We start from the raw sequence: 19,334 nt of genomic DNA on the forward strand, positions 1-19,334 counted from the left end.
TAGGTTTAATCTCTTGATTAAGTTTTTCTAACACTTTATTTTAAAGTAACAACTTCTCTCAGCCAAAGCAAGCATATTTTAAGACGTGTTAAGCCGTGAAAATCTCAGGTTGGTAACTACAACCGGGAGATATAAATAACCTGGCGGTTTATAGCTGTTAAATGTTCTTGCCAATTTTCCTGTTGTAAAACAGTGTTGGGTCTAAGAAAGATATATTCAGCTGACATATTTCTTTGGCCTTTCTGATTGCCTTGGCTGGAAAAATTTTTACAGAGTACATTTCAATAAATTTTAGTGTTGATCCATAGTTTTGGCGGGTTATTTTGGTCTCTGACTAAGAATTAAGATGTAAATGTAGTTACCGATGTTTTCATTGCACACCGTGGCTTCAAAAGTCAATCTGAAATCTCATTTAGGAAATGTACCGTCGGCTGGAACTTTTTAAAAAATAGAAAACAAGCAATTAAATGTCTCGTTGGCGAGGTACAACCAAACAATGACCGAGACAAACTGAATTCTTATTTAGGACATAGAGTTGAAGTTTGCAGTTGGATTTTGGGGATGAATTTCTATTTAACTTTTCGAATTGGATTTCCATTAGGAGTTGTGGTTCATGTGAACAAAATCAATGTCTGTGTCACTCATGTTGGAGGTCGGTGCGCTCCGTTATCAAACAGTCGCTTGAACAAGACATATTTACTTTTTTCTTCGACTGCCATTTTGTTTATCCAGTATAAAACAGTATTTCCCTGGCTCCTTGTCACCATTGATAAACCTTTACCAAACTAAACTAAACTCTGCGTAAGTCTACAAGATATCATTTTCTCAGTGCTTGCCGTAACGCTACGTTCAAAATCAATTCATTCCAGCGTTTCACCCGCTCGTGCCGAAAATTACAAAACAAAACTTCACTTCCTGCAAAAATAAAGTAAATGTGCTCAGTGTATCATAGAAACTTTGGAAATGAATTGTCGTCTTTGAAAAGACAGAACTTTAGCGAACTTAACAGTTCTGTCGGCTCGTCATGACGTCAAGCAAAATATTTTCCCGTTTAGACTTCCTACTTGGCTAAAAAGTACAAATTACAGTTCTCTTTCTGCCTCTAAGAGAGACTTCTTTTAAAATCATAAAAGCGTAGGTTATAATGTTCAATTATTCAAAGATTTCTTCAGTTGGAGGATGGCATCTCTGGAGATTCATTTCAATTCCTTAGGGAATGTTCAAAGTTCGAGAATTAAGAGAGTCCTTGTGTCGGGTAACCTGTGCAGCTCTCGATTCCGCAATTGAAGGGTTCCTGTGAAGGCTAGCGTAACTCGTGCACAACAATTACATTGTCCGTACTAGAAGCAAATTAAATGGCGCACAGCCCAACAATTCTCTTAATCGTTCTTTTAACTCCACCGCGAAATTCCCTCTTGCGAACAGAATATATGATTGGATTGGTCACAGAGCTGATGTAGTAAATACATCGAGTGGTTTGCGTAACTTCAGATGGAAATTCTATCTTAAAGAAATAATGAAGAACGAAATCAGTCCACTCAGGAAGATAGCAGATCAAAAACGCCGCCATTATGATGCAGACATCGACAGCTGCCTTTCGATCTTTGATTCTTCTCTCCTCATGTCGTCGGTGCTGGCTTGGACCATTGTTAGAGCTTGCAGCAGTGCTTTCCAAAAATATGACTGGTTGATCGTCAGACTGGATGGCGTTAACTGTTTTTAAAAGTCTCCAGTTTAGGAAAAAGATTATTGAAGTAGGCACAGCGATCACGATGAATGCCGCAGCGGAAGCATGAAAAGTGGGGGCATCTGAAGCTGCCCTGCAAAAGAATAGTTTTGGATGATAAAAGACAGATTCTGCTTGTCTGAAAAAAGCGATGGCGCATACAAGAAAAGGGACAGTCCATATCAGTACTATTACCACGACTTTTGATCTAGTAATGGAACCATTATATGTCAAAGGTGATTTTACAATGGCGCTATACCGTTCATATGACACAGCTATGAGATGAAGAGCTGTATTCAAGTAGAAATATCTTAAAACAAGATAATGCAGTTTACACATTGTTCCGCCATACAACCATCGTTCGTGGGCAGTGCTTACGATGCTCGGCGAGTTGCCCAGGATCAAAAAGAGAATATCTGATCCTGCCAGGCTGGCAAGTAGAACATACCGCATCACATGAAATCTGCTCTCCATACAAATCGTTGCTATGACCAGTAAATTTCCAGGAAGGCCGACAACGTCGATGACAGCATGAACAGCGGCAAGGACTTGCGAGAAAACCATGATTGCTAATTGTTACAACGTGATGATGTTGTTAATAAACTCGCAGCATATTCCGTGTAAATCAATTTTGACGAACAGATGGTGTTTTCGTCTTCAAGTGGCCATGAGAGAATTTCCCCTTACAATATCAATACGATATAAAGCAGACAAGTGATAAGACTAAAAAATATGTAAATAAGGAGAGTCTTAGTTGATCCAAGGCAAAATTCTCTGAATTAAATTCAGAAGAATTATAATAAAAGATGTTCATCAGTAGATGACACAAGGATACTCGGGGTAAAGAACTCTGAGTTTTCTCGATAGGAGTCGAGCGTACATCCATCCGATTCTCTACCTCGACCGCTGAGCTAGGTTGTTTAACTACGTCTGTGACGACTCCTAGTTCTTGGAGTTCTTTTTCTCCGAGTATGCCCACGTCATTCACTGAATAACATCTTCTTTCACGTAAACACCACGCTTAAAACTCACTATTTCCATTTAAATCATCATAACAGTTGTATGACGGACAGAAAGGAGAATTACTAATGAGATACTGAAAGCGAAACGGCTAAAGAAAAGTATAACAAAACATAAAGGAAAACACTGACAGGAAACAGGCTAAGGAACAGCCAATAAATTTCCTACCGATTGTTATGTACCAGATTTGAGCTTCCGTATTGTGGTCTTTCATTAATCACAGAGAAATAACTTTGTATTTTTCTTTTGGAAGATAATTTCAACTAGGTTAAGTCGGCGCAGTTTGAATTCAAACAGAAAATGAAGAGTTTCGGAGCATTTTTGTTTTGAAGTAGGGAGAGTAGTTTTTGGTTCTTTTTTTTTTGGTAATAATAGAAAGTAAATTTCATTTTCGCAGCCGAAATGAAAAGTTGACGTAAAGCCGTTTGAAATGAGGGGAAAATTTGTAATCGGCAGACTCGTTTCTCTCGCCTTGTCAAAATAGGTATTGAACCCAACACCAAATTAACAGCTGTATTTAATACAGGATCATAATGGAGGGGAGGCTTTAACGGCTAACGGTTCATTTCTTTCTGCTACGGTTAACAAAAATATTAACAATTAATTTCAATCATTTTGAAAAGTTAATAAACAACTTTCATCGTTTTAAAACACCTTCACTCACTCGCTTTTACGTTCAGAGTCAAGTAATGGAATAATTTTGCGTTTTAGTGCAATGACCACAAGACGAGACCCACAAGTCTACACGATGTCATTTTCTCAATGCTTGCGGTAACGTTACGTTGAAAATCAATTCATACTGACCTTTCGCCCACTAGTGCTGAAAATTACAAAACAAAACTTCTCTTCGTGCAAGAATCAAGTACATGTGGTCAGTGTATCATAGAAACTTTGGAAATGAATTGTTGTCTCTGAAAAGACAAACCTTTGGCGAACTTTACCATTCTGTCCGCGCGTCATGACGTCAAGCTAAACATTTTCCCGTTTAGCTTTCCCACTCGGTTAAAAAGTGCAAACTACAATTCTTTTTCTGCCTCGAAGGGAGACTTCTTTAAAAATCGTAAAAAGCGTGGGTTGTAATGTTCAACACATTAAACGATTTCTTCAGTTGGAGGATGGCATCTCTGGAGATTCATTTCAATTCCTTTAGGAATATTCAAAGTCCGAGAATTAAAGAGTCCTTGGGTTGGGCAACCTGTGCAGCTCTTGATTTCACAATTGAAGGGATTCCTGTGAAGGCTAACCGTAACTCGAGCACACCAATTACATTGTCCGTACCAGAAGCAAATGAAATGGCACACAGCCCACCAATTCGCTTAAGCGTTCTTTTAACTCCACCGCGAAATTCCCGCTTGCAAACAGAATAAATGATTGGATTGGTCACAGAGCTGATGTAGTAAATACATCGAGTGGTTTGCGTAACTTCGGATGGAAATTCTACCTTGAAGAAATAATGAAGAACGAAATCGGTCCACTCAGGAAGATAGCAGATCATAAACGCCGCCATTATGATGCAGACATCGACAGCTGCCTTACGATCTTTGATTCTTCTCGACTCATGTTGTTGGTGCTGGCTTGGACCATTGTTAGAGCTTGCAGCAGTGCTTTCCCAAAATATGACTGGTTGATCGTTAGACTAGATGGCGTTAACTGTTTTTAAAACTCTTCAGTTTAGGAAAAAGATTATTGAAGTAGGCACAGCGATCACGATGAATGCCGCAGCGGGAGCATTAAAAGTGGGGGCATCTGAAGCTGCCCTGCAAAAGAATAGTTTTGGATGATAAAAGACAGATTCTGCTTGTCTGAAAAAAGTGATGGCGCATACAAGAATAAGGACAGTCCATATCAGTACTATTACCACGACTTTTGATCTAGTAATGGAACCATCATACGTCAAAGGTAATTTTACAATGGCACTATACCGTTCATATGACACAGCAATGAGATGAAGAGCTGTATTCAAGTAGAAATATCTTAAAACAAGGTAATGCAGTTTACACATCGTTTCGCCATACAACCATCGTTCGTGGGCAGTGCTTGCGATGCTCGGCGAGTTTCCCAGGATCAAAAAGAGAATATCTGATCCTGCTAAATTGGCAAGTAGAACCTACCGCATCACATGAAATCTACTCTCCATACCAATCGTTGCTATGACCAGTAAATTTCCAGGAAGGCCGACAACGCCGATGGCAGCATGAAAGCCGGCTAGGACTTGCGAGAAAACCATTCAGCATATTCCGTGTAAATCAATTTTGATGAACAGATGGTGTTTTTGTCTTCAAGTGGCCATGAGAGAATTTCTCCTTACAATATCTATAAGATATCGAGCGGATATCAAGTGATAAGAATAAAAAAATATAAATTAGAAGAGTATTAGTTGATCCACTACAAAATTCTCCGAACTAACATCTGGAGAGTTGAGATAAAAGATGTTAATCAGTGGATGACACAGGCAACCTCGGAGAAGAAGAACTCCGAGTGTTCACGATAGGAGTCGAACGTACATCCATCCGATTCTCTACCTCAGTCGACCACTGAGCTAGGTTGTTCAACTGCTTCTATGACGACTGCTAGTTCTTGGAGTTCTTCTTCTCTGAGTATGCCCATTCATTCATTGAATAACATCTTCTTTCATGTAAACACCACGCTTAAAACTCATTATCTTCATTTAAATCATCATAACAGTTGTATGGCGTACAGAAAGGAGAATTACTTATGAGATCTTGGAAGTGAAACGGTTAAAGAAAAACAAAACAAAAAGGAAAACGCTGACAGGAAACAGGCTAAGAAACAGCCAATGAATTTCCTAAAAATTTTTATGAACCAGATTTGGACTTCCGATGGTATTGTAGTCATATATTAATCACAGAGAAATAATTTAGTATTTTTGGAAGAAAATTTTAACTAAGCAAAGTCCGCGCAGTTTGAATTCAAATAGAAAATGAAGAGTTTTTTTCTAAGATTTTTGTTTTGAAGTCTGGAAAGAATGTGTGTTTTTTCGTTTCTCTTTTTTTGTAGTAATAGAAAATCAATTTCATTTTTGCAGCCGAGATGAAAAGTTGACGTAAAGCTGTTTGAAATGAGGGAAAATTTTGTTATCGGCAGATTCATATCTCTCGCCTCGTCAAAATAGCTATTGAACCTAACACCCAATTTACAGCTGTATTTAACAGAGGGTCATAATGGAGTTAAGGCTTTTACGGCGAACGGTTCACTTCTTTCTGCTACGGTTAGCAGAGATATTAAGAATTAATTTTAATTATTTTGAAAAGTTAATAATCATCGTTCTAAAACATCTTTACTCGCTCGCTTTTACCTTTGGAGTCAAGCAACAGAGTAATTTTGTGTTTTTGTGCAATGGCCACAAGACGAGACACATAAAAGTTTAAGATTTTGACACATTTAAAATTACACATCGTAAATTGGAAAAAATTTTACGGATAACCTTTTTTACGCCAACGCTTAAAATTTGTCAATTTCTACGCCAAAAGATTAAATCTTTGGGTCGTTTTACGGCTAACTTTTAACTTCATTGAGACTTCGCTTCTTTCTTTTTATTTCATGAATTAATGCAAGAGAATATGATATAAACTGGACAATATTTTTGAGTTAGGATTGTTATGTTTTTTGTCATGCGTTTTTTTGCTCGAAAACGAAGACTCTGTTGAGACTTGTTTTATTGAATTCCCTTTAAAAGCCCAGATTTTTTGTGTGAAGAAGTGATTGTTGAACAGAAAGAAGTCATTCGACCTTAACTCCTTATACAGTAGTTGCCAACTGGGTTTTCAATCCGTTTTCAAGCGACATCTGAATAATGGAGCGCACCAACTCCCAACATAAGTGATAATAACTTCGAAATTGGACACTACATTGGGAAACCACAATGCGGACGTCCGGGTAAACTCGTGAATAAAAATAGTTCGTGCGCACTTTCCACGAATTAATCTCAATATCTCAGCGAACACCCTGATCTTCCCTCTCGGTTCATTGTATTCTCTTGCCAATAGTCAACTCTCTCCTACACTTTGGGAGTTTGATAGTTTAATTTCGAGGAGGAAAGGTTCCACACTTTGGGCTTAAACATTTGACGCGGAACATTTTCCCTTGGCCTCAGTTAGGTCTTTCTTTTATCGTGTGAGCAATAGAACCCTGTTTACACTCCTCATGGGAACGAAAAACATTTCGAGTTTGCTGGGGTCTAAGCTATCAGGGTTGGTGCTGAATTTCAATTTTCTGTTAATGAGTAACAAGGAATCGTGTTTTTACCATTCTTGCAAAACCAAAATTGATTTTGATGCATTTGGTTTGATTTTTAAGAGTCGTTTGATAGGAAAATTTAGTTTGGGTAGTTTAGCTAGATGCACTACAATTTAATAAATGTTATCAGCTTTGAATCAATCAGTTATGTCAGCTGAAAATAGACGACTGAATAAACGAGGTCAAATCCAGAGCAAATCGCATTTTGTTCGAGTTAGCGGGTAGTTCGAGCTAAGTGATTTTGAGTTAGCGGGTCTCTGCTGTGCACATAAAACCATTTATTCATTCTGATTGACTGACAGGAATGCGGGTCTAACGACAAACATTTTAAGAAGAGAAGTAATACAGTGCAGACTCATACCTGATTCATTGTTAAAAATGTGACAAACTTTTAAGCAGGGCTTTGAATCCTTTTACGATTTCAAAAACTTTAAAAAAAGTAACTTTTGTCACTGAGCTCCTAATGACAGAATTTGAATGAATTATTTTTGGCGCGATTACCGCGCTTTGCCTAATTATGAATTTTGCATAATTATGAAAAACGCCTCTTTCATTTTTCTCACTTACATTTTTGATTAACTTATGGAACGATTTTTTTCGTGTAACTTGGAGTGAAAAAGCGCCCGTTAATCTTTTCAAAGATTACAAACTGCGATTTTGTTGGTCGTTGAAAAAAAATAGTCGTGCTTAATTATTCCAAATTGCATTCAAAATCACCAGATTAGCTGAACTAAACTAATGAATATTTGTTGTTAGAAACTAAGTACAGTTGTCTGTTCAAAGTGCGTATGCAAATAAAGCTTTATTTAACAAATAAAGAAACCTTGGCTGTGCTTTGTTCTGTTGCAAAGCATTCACTAGAGTTACTAGAGCACTCAAGCAGTTGGGGGAACGTGAGACGTGGTCGAAGAACTGGTTTTCGTTTTCGTCTTACAGGTAAAGCAAGACTTGTGGTTAAAAAAAAAAGGGGAACCGGCAGATACATTCCAAGAAATGGTCGGTCATTGTTCAAATCGTTCGATGCCGTGACACTGTTACTCTGTGCGACCCAACTGTACTTTGATAAAGCATGCACTTTGTTAGCCAATCAGAACGCGATCAGTAAATAATTCATTTTCGCGCGCGAAGTTCGATTGTAATTTTAAAGTAATTATCCGCCCAAGAAGTAGGCACTTTTGATCCAAAGCTGTCACACACTGAATGTCGTTACAATGGATAATGAGGAACTGGCTCTAATCCCCGCTATATTGGATTGCTATTTTTCTCCGAAGTTTTGGCGGTCAAGGAATTTTCTCGCCAGTACAAGTTCTCCCCAGGAAAAAATAAAGAAGTAAGCTGGTAAGTATAAACCTCTTGAATAAACTTTTTTAAAAGGTTTTTTTTTAATTACAACTTCTTTCAGCCAAAGCAATTTATTGTAAGACAAATTTAATCATGCAAATCACAGATTCGTGACAATACAACCAAAAGATATAAACTACCAGGCGTTTTACAGCTATTAAATGTTCTTGCCAATTTTCATCTTCTAAAACAGCGTTCTACCAGAAAAATATAGAATTAGCCGATTCTTTGGCCTTTCTGATTGCCGTAGGAAGAATGTTTAGCGTACATTTGAATAAATTTTGGGGTTAATCAGTAGTTTTGGCGGGTGTTTTGGTCAAAGGTCTGACAAAAAGTTGAGAGTTAGTTGCCAATGTTTTGCATTGAACACCGTGGCTATAGCATTCAACCTGAAATCTCATTTAGGAAATTTGTCGTCGGCTGGAACTTTTTAGACGATTGAAAATAAGCAATGAAGGTCTCGTTGCATGACACATCTAAACAATAGCAAAGACAAACTAAATTCTTAATTAGGACTTCGAGTCGAATTTTGCAATTCGCTTTTGGGGATGATTTCTAGTTGAGTTTTCTAATAAGATTTTTATCAGGAGTTGAGGTTCGTGTGGAAAAAAAAATTTCTGCGTCCCTCATGTTGGAGGTCGGTGCGCTTTGTTATCAAACAGACGCTTGAACTGTGATCGAAAACCGATAGTTGGCGACTACTGCATAAGGAATTCAGTTAAAGTTACGAACTCGAGCTTATACTGTGAGCTACGAGGAACAGATAATGTCCCAGAAAAAAAATATATACATATGAGCGTTTTTTCCCGACAGACGGAGGCTATTGTTATTTTATTTATTATCCTTTAAGTGTTTTTGCGACCCGAAGGAGAACTGTTTACGAACAGCTCGCTGTATGCTGCGTGCGTTGGATGTTTCTTTTTAAGTGTTCTCTGGTGCAACTTAATGAACAAACAAACGCTCTCTCGTCTCGAATTGAAGGAGCACCTTTATCTTAGTTGACACCGGGGTTGAAAATTGGAGAATATTACTTGGGGCATATCCTTGGATACGCCCCAGTTTTAGCTGGGGCATATTCGACCACGTGATGCGTTCAGACCAGGCGTGCGCGAGAAAAAGTAACAAGTGATGATTATTCACCTCAGTGTCGGTGAATAGCGGCGGATATTTCGCGGCGAGGTATCTACTCACTACTTTCACCGACACTGAGATTAATAATTGTCTTAGCATTTACCAAATAGTTGCCCAAATAATTTATATATTTCTGTCAACAAGCTTAAAAGAGGTTGGAAATTTAATTTAGTTGACGCCCTATTTTGACAGTCTCTTGACCACGCAGGAATGAATAGCACTTGCAAATCACTTCCAAACCAGCAAATCAGCGCACGCAAAAAGTATTATTCACCCGTGTGGTATACCCCTATAGTGGATATTTATCGAGCTACGAGGTGGCGCGGCAATACTATCCACCACTTTTACCGAAACTGCGCTAAATGATCATTTTCTTAAATACCCCACAGAAACCAAAAAACTACCAATAATTTCTGTTAATATACCGAGAAATTATCGAAATTTAACTCCCGCAGCGTGATTTTGTCTCTTTGGCTGCTCGTGGGTGAGCAATATATGATTTTCAGTGGGAGCAAAGGTGGGGGGAGGGGAAAGTCGTCGCCAACAGAGTAGAAAGGGCTGTTTTAGAAAATCGGCTTCCAATGAACTGCCAATGAGGGAAATCATGAACATAATAGAGCCCTTATGGGAAGTATAGGGTTAATTTTATCGTGAAAAAACCGAAAAAAATAAAGGAAAAGAAAAAAACTCCAACCTTCCCCCACCTTGAATTGATCATGTTTTGTCGTTGTTTAGAACTATGGCAACAAATGGCTACAGGAAAATCTCCTCCACCAATGACTCTTCTGAGAAAGTTGGTTTTGTCTCTCACCTTTTATTGCGATGGATGAACGATGTAATGGTGACAGGCAGTCAACGAGCCCTAGAGGAAAGAGATTTTGTAGCACTCTCAATCGAGAACGCCACGCGGTCAGTCACAGATCGTCTTGAGAAGAAATGGAAAGAAGAAATAACTAATTCCACAAGAAAGAAGGAAAGGCCGAAGCTGTGGAAAAGTGTGATGAAGACGCTTACCTTGGGGGAGCTTAGCTATGTTGTTCCATCAGGCATCCTGTACGGCATTGGCTCTCTCGTCACACCATTGCTCATTGGATATCTAATTTTCATGCTAATGTCACCTGAAACGCATAAGAATCACATCCTTCACGGTAGTGCGTTAGCAGCCGCCATTGCTATAAACACATTGGTCGGCAGCATCGCCATGCAACATCAGGCTTACGCGTGTGAAATATTGGGCATCAGACTGAGTAACGCGATAAAAGGTCTCGTTTACAGAAAGGTGAGCACTGATCGGGTAGTCTTCTTCATAATGGGTGCGGTGCATAAGTGGGGACGAAAGAGGTCCTCGCTATGAAGAGGACTGGGAATGAGTCTGGGTTATGTTGGGGAGAGTGTGCAATCTTACTCCCTCCATTTTTTCTTCGCCTTTGATACAATATTTTTCTGACCCTAACATTTGTTACAAGTGAGAGAAATTTTCAAGCGAGTGTCTGAGTAAGTTATCTTGGACCGCATTCTTTTAGTACTTTCCTTAGCAACACTAAATACTTGCCCCAGAAGATTTGCGCGCAACTTTCCTTACCAATCAAATTTAAAACTGTCATATATAATCTGCCAGTCCATTGTATACTTCCCCAGAATCTTGACGTTCGAAATTGTCTCTTGTTTGCGCAGAGGTTTGTTGTACTTGCCAATCATTAAGCAATCAGCTCGCTTAAAAAACATCATTTACCTGTGTGGTATACAATTTTATTATCAAACTGCTTAAAGTATTGTACAAATAACACGCAAATAGAGTACAAATATCCTACGATATTGTTGGTTATTTTGTTCTGTTAAAAAACCTATTTGATCAGTTGGCTGCGCGTGCTAGCTTCTCTATTCCCTTTGCTTTTCCAACCTTATGGGAAATGAGCGGAAAGATTTAAAAGAAAAAAAAGCAGTTGGACAATAAATGACTTATTAGACGTTTTGGTGTGTATCATCGCTGAGTATTTTAAATTGTTGTTTGCATTGTGACTCACCCTACAAAATATGGCACAACTCGTGAAAATACTCGGCGACACTACACACCAAAACGTCCAGTAAGATATATATCATCTCTATTATAGTTGGTCGTTACAGTACACTTTGGTTTTCCATTTCAATCAGCCAAATTCTCAATTAATCATTATTTATTGCCTACGAGGGTGGGGAAGGGAAGGGCGCTGGAGGATTTTGGTTGTGTTACACGATAAAAACTACGTGATGCCCCATAAAGTTCCATAATATTCTTATGTTCCCCAGACTGTAGAAATTTGACTTATAATAAAGGGTCTCCCTCTTTACACACTGTTGACGATAAATGATTCCGCTCTGTTCCAGCTGAAAACCATGTAATCCTCCCAAAACGCTCCGACGCTCCCCTCCCCCTTCGCCTCCCCAGCGATAAATAACAACTTGTCCCTTTAAAAAAACCTACTTTGTCATTTGTTTTGTTTTATTCTCAGATCTTATCGCTCAGCAAGAGTAAATTGGCAAAGTTTTCAGTAGGACAAGTGATTGACCTCATATCAAATGATGTCCAACGGATTGAGACAGCACCTGTTAAGTTTTTTTTTCTGTTTTCAGCCACCCTTCAAATCATGGTAGCCACGTTTCTACTCGCGTATCTGATTGGCTGGCAGGCACTCATGGGAGAGATATTTCTGTGTCTTCTTGTACCCTATTACGTTGAGATGTCCTCTGTCTACGCTGCACTGCGTCTGCGCGCAGCAGCGGAAGCTGATCGACGAATTTCTTTGACGAACCAAATGGTTTCTGGGATACGTGCTATCAAAGCACGTGCGTGGGAGGATGATTTCAGAGGAAAAATAAAACATACACGAAAGTAGGGGGAAATTTTTTTTTACCTACTGCAATAGCTACGCATCGTAACTAGTGTGTTTACGACGTGATACTATCTGCTTACCGGTTGGGAGACCATAACAAACGTTTGTCATTGAAATCATGAACCAGGGAGAGAACTTATTGAACCATTTTGTTGGACATTTTGTTAAGATCTTACGCAGGTTTTAACGCTGGTGAGCTGACAAAATGGAATATACTTTTAAATAGATCACTTTGAATTGTATACTTTGTTATCATTTAAGGTCATATGATCATACTCTAGAGAAGTTTTTCTTTCAAATTTCACAAATTATGCCTGCATGCACGTGAATGAGAGGAAATTTGAAAGAACCAGTTCACTAGAATATCATCACATGACCTGAAATGGATACAAAAAAAACATACACGCTATAGAGATTCATGTAAACAACATCCTCTATTTGGAGCGAAAATGTGCACGGATAACTGTCCGCGGATATTGTCTGTTCCTAGATTCGAACAGTTTTTCGAGAGCCAAGCTGGAGGTAAAATTTCAGTATCGAGGGACAGATAATTTCTAAGGAAGAATATACGAACATATTTTTGCGCAAAATAGAGGCTATTGTGTTTGTTATCCTTCTAATACTTTGCCAAACGCGTAGAAAAATGCGCACGAATAGCTTGTTGTTCGCTGCGTGAGATGTTTTCTTCTGACTGTTCTTTGGTACGACGTAATGAAAAGAAAATACATTTCCCTTCTTCTGTAAAAGTAACTAAACGCTCTCTGATCTTGGTTTAAGTTTTAAACGATGAGTTATCGTATTAGACGTAAGGTTTGAATAGTGGGGAATATCACACGGGTGATATCGGATATCCCCCAGTTTTAGCTGAGGAGTATTCAATTACGTGATGCGTTTATAGACCAATCGCACGCGAGTAAAGTATTTGATGAATCATAATGCATGTTATAATCCATCAAATACTTTTGCTCGCGCGCCATTGGTCTAAACGCGTCACGTGACCGAATATTCCTCAATTTTCAAACCTTGCGTTGTGTACGATTAAAGTCTCCGTTTTAAATTCATTTCAAGACGAAAGAGCATTTCGGTGGTATTTCAGGGGAAGGGACAGGTTTATTTGTTCATAAAGTCGTACCAGATATGATCAAAAAGTTAGCATTCCATACAGTAAATGGTAACCTGCTCGAAAACATTTTGTCCTGCACGTTCCAAAAATATTTTAAGACCATAAAACAATAGCACCCATTTGGCGCCAAAAATATGCTTCTGCTCTTTTCTTTGGATATTACCCAAGATAATGTTCGCGGACAAATTTCTAAGCATATTTTCATACCAAATGGAGGCTATTATTTATGTCAGGGTTTGATGGAATATAGGTATTTGACCAATCAGAGAGCGCGCAGTTCGTTAGCTCTTTAAATTTGCCGGTCCGACAGCAACAATGCTTTTTTCTTCTTTCAGACGGGAAATCAGCATCATCCGTAAGAAAAGTGCTATTCTCTCGGGTTTGGCTGCCTTGACGTATACTTCAATACCAATTCTACTGTCTGTTATTTCTCTGCTACTGACTGGTCAGCCTCTTACTCCTGTCAATGCTTTTATGCTCCTGATGTTCATGAACCTGTTAAGACAAAATTTTTGCCTTACTATTGGGTTTCATGTGTTGGGAACATATGAAGCATTTGTGTCATTTGGCAGAATAGAAGATTTTCTTAATATTTCAGAAGATTTATCGTCGATGTTGGGAAATCAGTGTATGGAAGACAAATGTGGAGCGGTAGAGGAAAAGTTAATTAATTTACGGAACGATTTTACATTTATGGGCGGCCAGTCGAAAAAATCAAAAGAAGAACTTGGTACCGATCAGAGGGTAAACTCTTCCGAGCCAGGAACTCTCTATGTGTCCAGTTTAACGTTAAAGGAAATGAAAAGGAAAAATGAATTTATTCTTCAAGATGTGGAATTCTTTGCTCAATCAGGAACCTTGACAGTCGTTACCGGGCCAGTAGGCTGCGGCAAGTCAACTCTTCTCTCAGCGATCGCTGGCGAGATGTCAGCCATAAGTGGGACGATACGTCGTCATGGAACTTTTGTGTATGCGCCACAAGTAGCCTGGGTGTTTTCTGGAACCTTAAGGGAAAACATTATATTTGGGGCGCCGTACGATAAACCAAGGTATACCAAAGTACTCGAGGCATGCGCCCTCTCGGAGGACTTTCGGCAGTTTCCGAACGGTGACGAAACCGTTGTTGGTGAGCGCGGTGCCGTTCTTAGTGGTGGTCAGCGTGCAAGAGTAAATTTAGCACGCGCAGTGTACCTGGATACAGACCTTTACTTGCTGGATGACCCGCTTAGTTGTGTGGACTTCAAAGTTGGTCAGCATATCTTTGAAGAGTGTATCAAGGGTATGCTTGGTGAAAAGACCCGACTGTTAACTTCTCATCAAGAACAACACATGAAAGATGCTGATCAAGTGATTATACTACACAAAGGTCGCGTATTGGGGAAGGGGACCTTCGCGGAACTTCATGTTAAAGGCATTTTAAATACCACCATCGACCCACTTTACACGAAAATTCTGACAGAGAATAAGTCCAACAACTCCGCAAGGGAGAACGAAGAAAAACGCAGCGATAAGATGCCACTTGCTACTGATAGCAGTGGTCTCGAAATATCTGTTGAAGATCGAGCAATCGGAACGGTGTCAAGCAAGCTCTACTGGGACTACTTCAGAAGTGGTATCCACTCCTTCTTGGTCATTGGATTTATTTTTCTGTGTCTCTTTACCCAGGGTGAGCCTTAATTATTGAAGCTAAACTCGTACCCAGATCCTACCGTGTAGCTTTAACTGAAATCACTTGGCCGTGGGAGGTGTGGGTACGAAACTGTACTGAAGTAGCTAGGACTTAGGGACCATTCATTTTTATCGCCTTGAAGGGGGGGGGGGGGCGACTGATAACCCCCCGTTCCCCTTGAAGACCATGTGATTTCCTCAAAATCCTCCCCTTCCCTCTTCTTCACCCGGGAAAAAAATGGTTACCAGTCCCTTAAACATGACAAGTCCCCTGGTGTTGTGAAAATTTCTTGGAAATGAAGTATCTAAGTAAGCATAAGTGTTTTAATTACTCGACCTCTATTTCTCCCTTTTTCTAGCATTGTTGGTTGCCCCTGATGTTTGGTTGTCCTTTTTGACCTGGAAACTTCCAACAGAACAGAGAGACAAGACAAATCTAACCATTTATGGGTTTTTCGTCGCGACCTCTTTCATGTTCGGCATCATCAGAGCCTACATTTTCTTTTTGGTCTGTCTCAGATGCTCTGAGCGTCTTCATGACAAAATGGTTGTGGCTCTTTTACAAGCACCTGTTCTATTCTTTGACTCAAATCCTGTGGGTAGAATCCTGAATCGCTTCTCTAAAGACGTGGGTTGCATGGACGAATTATTACCGCTAGACTTTCTACTTTCAATAGAGTTGGTGTTGCTGTTTCTCTCATCTGTTATCGTGCCTTCTGTTACGAATACTTGGCTGTTGTTTGTCACTATTCCAGTGACGCTAACAGTTCTTTACTTCGCAAGATTCTACTTGAAAAGTTCCAGGGAACTGAAAAGGTTGGAGTCAGTATGTCGAAGCCCAGTGTTCTCTCACATAACAGAGACTCTTGAGGGGCTGGACACGATTCGAACAAGAGGAAGACAGTCAGACTTTATTGAGAAGTTTTACAGGTAAGTTCGTGCATCTTTCTTATGTAAACTTAAAAGGTAAGCGTGCGATTCGTTCACGTGCAAGTCAAGCCTGGTTCGCAAAGCGTGCGTGGTGTAGTGGGCCACAATTCGCATCTCGAACTAAAATCTATCTTTCTCCCCCTTTTCCACTGCGTTACTCAGACTAGAGAAAGTGCTACACGGACTAAACATTCGAACTGTAGAGAGTATACGTCAATTTATTTAATGAATATCAAACGACTCGCACGGCCTTGCGCAAACAGTCCCATAGAAAACCATAGCAAGAGCTGACGGGTGCAGGGCCGAACGAAGAGGTTTGACGTGAGCCAGTCCTGAGCCAAATTTTCAACACTCATATGATAAGATACTTATTGACCAAGTTTGGCGACTTAGTCAATTTGTGCATATTATTTCCCTTTGGACAGCTACCAAGACACTCATGACCAGTCTTTTATCATGGTGATGGCGAGTGGCAGATGGTTCGGTGTCCGCCTGGATGCGATCATTTCTCTGTTCATCGGCTTAGTGAGTTTGGTGGCAGTTTTGATATCTCAAGATGCTGGTAAGTGAATTTATAACCTACGTGCAGGCCTTCATTTCGAGCGCTAAAGAACACGCCTTACTTCGTCCACGAATACGATAGAGGTGTTGAGCGAAGCCAGCCTTCAAGAGATCTGCATGAGGTCTTTGTCCTTATTCTAGTGCCCAATCCCTTGTAGACTTCTCGCTGGCTGGGTTTGCTCATGGCCTAGAAACAAGTCAAACAATTAATTTTCACTTTCACTTCCTCCAAAAGGGCGATACTAAATCAGTCTGAGTTTGATGAAGATTTTCCCGTATAAATGTGCATAGAACACCAATAGCATGTCGCTGCAACATGTTCGCGTGACAACATGTGTCGTATGGAGTGGTCCATAGTTCTACTGCTGAGGAACCGGTCCTAATTCTTCGCAGAGGGGTGGGTAGCGATCTGACCTCCCTCCCATGGCTCTATAGTTCTCTCATTCCTCCCCCATACATTGGCAGTTAATTTCTGTACTGCCTGATACGACTTATACTCGATCTGTTGTCGACGACTTGTCTTCCCTCCACTCTCCTTGAAAACCATGTGATACCGCCAATATTCTCCTCCTCCTCGCTCTCTCAAAGTGCACTGATATTACGAACGACGTGCTACTGACAAAGGTTAGACTTCATTACCTCACGAACACCTTCAGTTGAGAACGACTATCGATAGTTTTTCGATGACGTTAGAAAAGCTGTCATCGATCATCTATAATCTCATGGTTTGTTAATTTTTCTTTTTCTTTTTTTCTTATTAGTTTCTGCTGGACTTGCTCTTGCTTACGTCATTCAAACAGTGGCTCTGACGCAATACGCTGTCAGAAAATCATCAGATGTCGAGAATTTTATGACGTCAGTTGAACGAGTTATGGCCTACACCAAACTTGACTCAGAGCCTGGATACAAAGTGGACAGAATTCCCCCCGAACTATGGCCTCGCGAAGGAAATATCATATTCCGCAATGTGTCGTTAACTTATTACCCGGAGGGTCCTCAAGCACTGAAAAGCATCGATCTTGACATCAAAGGAGGCTCAAAGATTGGTGTTGCAGGACGCACGGGCGCGGGGAAATCATCTTTTGCAGCAGCTCTATTGCGCATGCCCGATCCTGACGGAGAGATTCTGGTGGATGGAGTGAAGATAAAGAATATCAGTCTCCAAGCATTTCGAGGATGTATCTCCACCCTTGGCCAAATTCCGCTGCTTTTCAGTGGATCGTTGCGGAGAAATCTGGATATTGTGCAGCGCTTCCAAGATGCGGATCTGTGGCAAGTTTTAGAGGATGTGCAGCTGAAAGGTTTCGTGGAAAGTCTTGAGGGACAATTGGATTACGAATTGTCGGAAAATGGTGCAAATGTCAGTGTAGGAGAACGGCAGTTGATTTGTTTGGCTCGTGTGCTGTTGCAGAAGAACAAGATCATCATCTTGGATGAACCCACTGCACACGTGGATCCAGGGACAGAAGAAACAATCTGGAGAGTGGTGCGAGAGAAACTGAAAGACTGCACAGTAATAACTATAGCTCACCGTCTGAACACCATCCGACACTGTGACAAGGTTCTTGTTTTCAAGGAGGGAGGGGTGGTGGAGTCCGGAACGTTAGACGCGTGAAGACTGGAGCACAGCTGTCAAACACTGCACATGCACGAGAGTTTGAAAACAAAAAGAGGGATTTCGGAACGTGTGTTTAGCGTAAAGTAAGGAAAAGAAGAAAGAATTCCTAGCTATTCCAATACGTGAGACAAATGAAAAAGGATTTTGGAGAAAGATTAAGTATTGGCTTCATTTTATTGTGAGATATACCAACTGTTTTTAACGTGGACTCTTCGTTTCGGAACCTTTTTTCTACCCTTGCTACTCAGTTTACTTTCCACTGTAAACATAGACCTGTGATCGTTACAAATATTTCGTATGGCTCTGGTTCTTCCTTTTTTCATACATTTCCCTCGTTATTGACCTGCAACTCCGCTATGAACACAACAAAAAATAACTACAGCCAGCACGGCCAAGTTTACGGACGTCTTCATCAGGCCACCGTGCAAAGTGTAAAAAAAAAAGTACGAGTATATAAACTAACACATAGTGGGTAAAGTCCAGAACAACAATGTGTATAAGTCTTGGTCTTAGAAACTTCGAGCTTTCCTTAGAAACTGCGAAAAACTACGTCTTATGTGATTTCTCCATTTTCACAAGGGCAGAGTATCCATCATAGTGCACAGGTGCAATCATTTGACCGCTGTGTTGAAGACTGAGGCGTTTTTACTTCTCCTAGATAGTCGTGATATGTACCTTGTGTTTTTGTTGTTTGATGTCGTTGAATCAACTCCAAAGTAATCAGTCAGGCCAGATACGTAGCTGCTTGAGCATTATTTTTCTTTGTCCTATGCTCGTGACAAGACGAAAAACACCTTTCTCTATTTCCGGCTTAACCGAAACTTACGATCTTTCTTATTCCATTTACAAACATGACGATATATCGACATCGCTGGCCCTAGCATCATGAAGGACGCGTAAAATACATAAACTTCGAGAGTTGAAGGTCTCTTAAATCCATTTTTTTTTCAATTACTGAATAAAGCATAATGGAAACTTTTGAAGATAATTTTCGGCGTTATGTTTCGGTGACACTCAAAAGCATAAATGCTCAAATCTTCGAGCATAACTTATGTGACCCTACTGGACAGATTCAGTAACGGGGAGCGA

At 40.0% G+C, this 19,334-nt stretch overlaps 1 protein-coding gene across 1 annotated transcript; it reads left to right on the plus strand.

The window, feature by feature from the left end:
- Nucleotides 1-7,817: 7,817 nt before the first annotated feature.
- Nucleotides 7,818-19,314, plus strand: LOC131781278 (ATP-binding cassette sub-family C member 4-like). The gene is made up of 8 exons (XM_066167331.1): nt 7,818-7,939; nt 8,275-8,341; nt 10,211-10,754; nt 11,965-12,344; nt 13,804-15,134; nt 15,496-16,066; nt 16,492-16,628; nt 17,389-19,314. The coding sequence occupies exons 3-8, from the start codon at nt 10,215-10,217 to the stop codon at nt 18,240-18,242; spliced, it is 3,813 nt and encodes a 1,270-aa protein (XP_066023428.1). The 5' UTR covers nt 7,818-7,939; nt 8,275-8,341; nt 10,211-10,214; the 3' UTR covers nt 18,243-19,314.
- Nucleotides 19,315-19,334: the final 20 nt, after the last annotated feature.

This window comes from Pocillopora verrucosa, chromosome 5 (genome assembly GCF_036669915.1).
Source record: "Pocillopora verrucosa isolate sample1 chromosome 5, ASM3666991v2, whole genome shotgun sequence".
In the NCBI taxonomy this organism is placed as follows: Eukaryota; Metazoa; Cnidaria; class Anthozoa; order Scleractinia; family Pocilloporidae; genus Pocillopora; species Pocillopora verrucosa.

What these genes read in the sequence shown, in the direction of transcription:
- LOC131781278 (XM_066167331.1), top strand. Translation starts at nt 10,215, where the DNA reads ATGGCAACAAATGGCTACAGGAAAATCTCCTCCACCAATGACTCTTCT. An exon ending in AAGGTCTCGTTTACAGAAAG is followed by an intron (nt 10,755 to 11,964) that starts GTGAGCACTGAT and finishes TTTTATTCTCAG; the next exon opens with ATCTTATCGCTCAGCAAGAG. An exon ending in TTTGATATCTCAAGATGCTG is followed by an intron (nt 16,629 to 17,388) that starts GTAAGTGAATTT and finishes TTTTCTTATTAG; the next exon opens with TTTCTGCTGGACTTGCTCTT.